The sequence below is a fragment of the Pocillopora verrucosa genome, chromosome 6 (genome assembly GCF_036669915.1).
Source record: "Pocillopora verrucosa isolate sample1 chromosome 6, ASM3666991v2, whole genome shotgun sequence".
In the NCBI taxonomy this organism is placed as follows: domain Eukaryota; kingdom Metazoa; phylum Cnidaria; class Anthozoa; order Scleractinia; family Pocilloporidae; genus Pocillopora; species Pocillopora verrucosa.
In genome coordinates, this window is record NC_089317.1 from 14486288 (window position 1) to 14489159 (window position 2872).

The 2872-nt window shown below is 37.6% G+C and overlaps 1 protein-coding gene across 1 annotated transcript; it reads right to left on the reverse strand.

The window, feature by feature from the left end:
• Nucleotides 1-1622: 1622 nt before the first annotated feature.
• Nucleotides 1623-2159, reverse strand: LOC136281893 (uncharacterized). The gene has a single exon (XM_066168930.1). The coding sequence runs from the start codon at nt 2157-2159 to the stop codon at nt 1623-1625; it is 537 nt and encodes a 178-aa protein (XP_066025027.1).
• Nucleotides 2160-2872: the final 713 nt, after the last annotated feature.

The following is a 2872-nucleotide window of genomic DNA, read 5'->3' on the forward strand; positions in this document are numbered from 1 at the left end:
ATCGGTCATTGTTATAACTGTCTTTGTTTTGATGTTACTTTTCGACATAGGAAAGGTATGTCGGACAAAAATATTTACCGAAAAATTAAATATTTCCTTGCCAGCTCCAGTAATGACAGGGGATTAAGTTTAGATGATCAAACAAAGGATTATGTTGACAGAAATACCGGAGGTCAAGTTTATTCGTTACATGAGGTCACACAGCTCGGGTAATATTCAAGATGAAAATTTGCATATTTTAGCGGTCGAACGAAAAAAATCATTTCTCCGAAACTGAAATATATTTTCACAAAAAAACTACACCACAATTATTAGGACATACTGGGCTACAAAATATGAAAGTAGGAGTGAGATCGAATTTTGGGCAACTTGTCACAATATTTCAAATTTGTGCGATGGATGCTGACATCCTCTCTGAAATCCTTCTTTCTCTACCTTAGCTCTGATTTACAGGGAACTTTAATTTCAAATTAAGGGCAGTTGTCATAATCTATTATTTTATAATTTAAAGAATATACTGTATGTTCCTAAAAATACGGTTAAGGTTATCATAATCCTTAGAGACAACCCCGCAAAAACCAGAGACTGAAATACTTGAGAAGGCTGGACATAGAAATCCTTAGGTTTTTAAGTATGAAGGTTTTATACATTGCTACATGTACAGATGGTTTGTGATAAACATACTTTTTTCACAACCACATTATACGTGTGTGTCATTCAAAATTCCATGTGAATATGTTTTGTCCAATTTACTATGGTCAGAAAAATTCAACAGAGTTTAATTCATTCATAATGATATTTACCAATATTAAGAGAGTAACATTCTCTTTTATGTTTAGTTGGCAGGACATGCAAATACTAAATTAAAATATGAAGTATATATGCAATGGGTTACATTGGAAACAAGCATTCTACCTGCAATAAGAAAACCTATTATGTTGCTACCTATTTGAAGTATCAACAAAACCACACAAATATCTTAAGCGCAACAAAACTACCTGCGACTATACACGTTTCGGTTTATAAATACAAAAGTAAATAAGATGACATACCTCTTTCCCCGTTCTATTATTCTAGTAATTCGACAATCCTTCGATCTGGCTATGCTTGCGACTAACAAGTGTCTCGTGGCCGAATGAAACCTAATGCCAACCGTTCGAGGGTATGTTACACAAAACAAAACAAAAGGGTACTGGACGTCACGCAAATCATAACTAAAAATAGCCTTCGTTACATGGCTCCCCTTAATTAAGATAGAAATTTACCACACTGATCAAACAAACTAGAACTGGTATCAACTACTAAAGTTTAACTATTTAGATCAATGTCTCTAGATATGGGCTGTAAGCTCGTACATTTCTCATGACTCTTCAGTTGGGGATTCTTCTAGCGGAGCAACAGCAATAAAATAATTTCTGAACTGGTCTACATAGACTAGTCACTGGTCCAACAGGTCGTCCATTTTTGTCTAAGTTCCGGTCAGCAATTTTGATGCGGACTTTTCTGACAAGACCATCATTGTCAGGGAATGTTTCCTCCACGCGCGACCTTCCAACATTTTCTTGGTGAGTTATCATCCATAATGACGACGACGTCATCAACCTGCTGGTTTCTTCGAGTGGCTACCCACTTCTGTCTTGGCTGGAGAGACTGTAAGTCGCCTTCCTCCATCTCGTCCAGAACTCGTTAGCAAGGTATTGCGCTCTGCGCCATCTTTTCTTTGAGTACAGATTGGCACGCTGGAATTCACCAGGTGGGGACAATATTACCTTGGACTTCATGGTAAGTAAGTGATTGGGTGTGAGAGACTCAGGCAGCTGTGGAAAGTTTATCGTTTCAACAGTCAGGGGGCGACAATTCACGATGGCCTCAGCCTCTACCATGAAGGTTCTGAGGGTTTGGTCATCAAGCTGGGTAGTGTGCTGTGTGAGAAGTGATGCCAACACATTTCGAACAGTACGAATTTGACGCTCCCAGGCCCCACCCATATGACTTGCCTCTGGGACATTCATTTTGAAATCTATCCAGTCACAGTTTCTCTTTGCCAGTTCGTGCTGTATCTTCTCGTGTTGGTTGTTTTGCACTAACAAAGTTCGTACCTTGGTCAGATCGCAACTGTCGCACTGGGCGGCAGCGTCCCACGAACCGGCAACAGGCATTGAGAAGCGAATCAGTAGACAGATGTTACGGGAAAATTTACTGATTTTTCAGTGTGGTTGTTATTCGGAACATATTTATTCGTAAACTTTCACATTAAACCATTTCCAGTCCTTTCATTTTAATAAATCAAAAAGTGTATAAAAACCACAGTAGCTTTTGGAATAGATTTTGCTTGTAACTCGTTTTCATTATGCACCTGCATGTCGATACTTTTGTTCATCATTATTAGTGGAATTTTTGGTAAATATAAGTGTTAATGGTCTTTCTGAAAAAATTGGTTTCCATGGTAGTTAGCAGCTGAGTTTACACTTGTAACTTTAATTTCTTTTCATACGATAGTTTCCACACCAACCTTGCATAGATAAGCAGAAACATCTAATTGCTTTTCCGGTTTTATTTCCTGAGCTGCTCTATTGTAATTAGGATAGGTTTATTTTCTATATTAAAGCTGTGAATTCTCACCTAAATTCCTATTTTTAATGGCCTCAAGTTTATTGTATCCGTCCTTTTAATCTTGAGATTATTTTCGTCCTAGAAACAGATGGAATATTTAAGTAGTTTTCGTTTAACTTCAAAGAGACTTTTTCCGCTCTTTTGTGTCCCTATTCAAATATTTCGATCTGTGTAACAGTAGTATCTCACACCAGTTAGTCCTTAAGCAAGTACCTTGTGCAGCTTTGATGATTACAAACTTGAGTACGCTAGAGGTCAT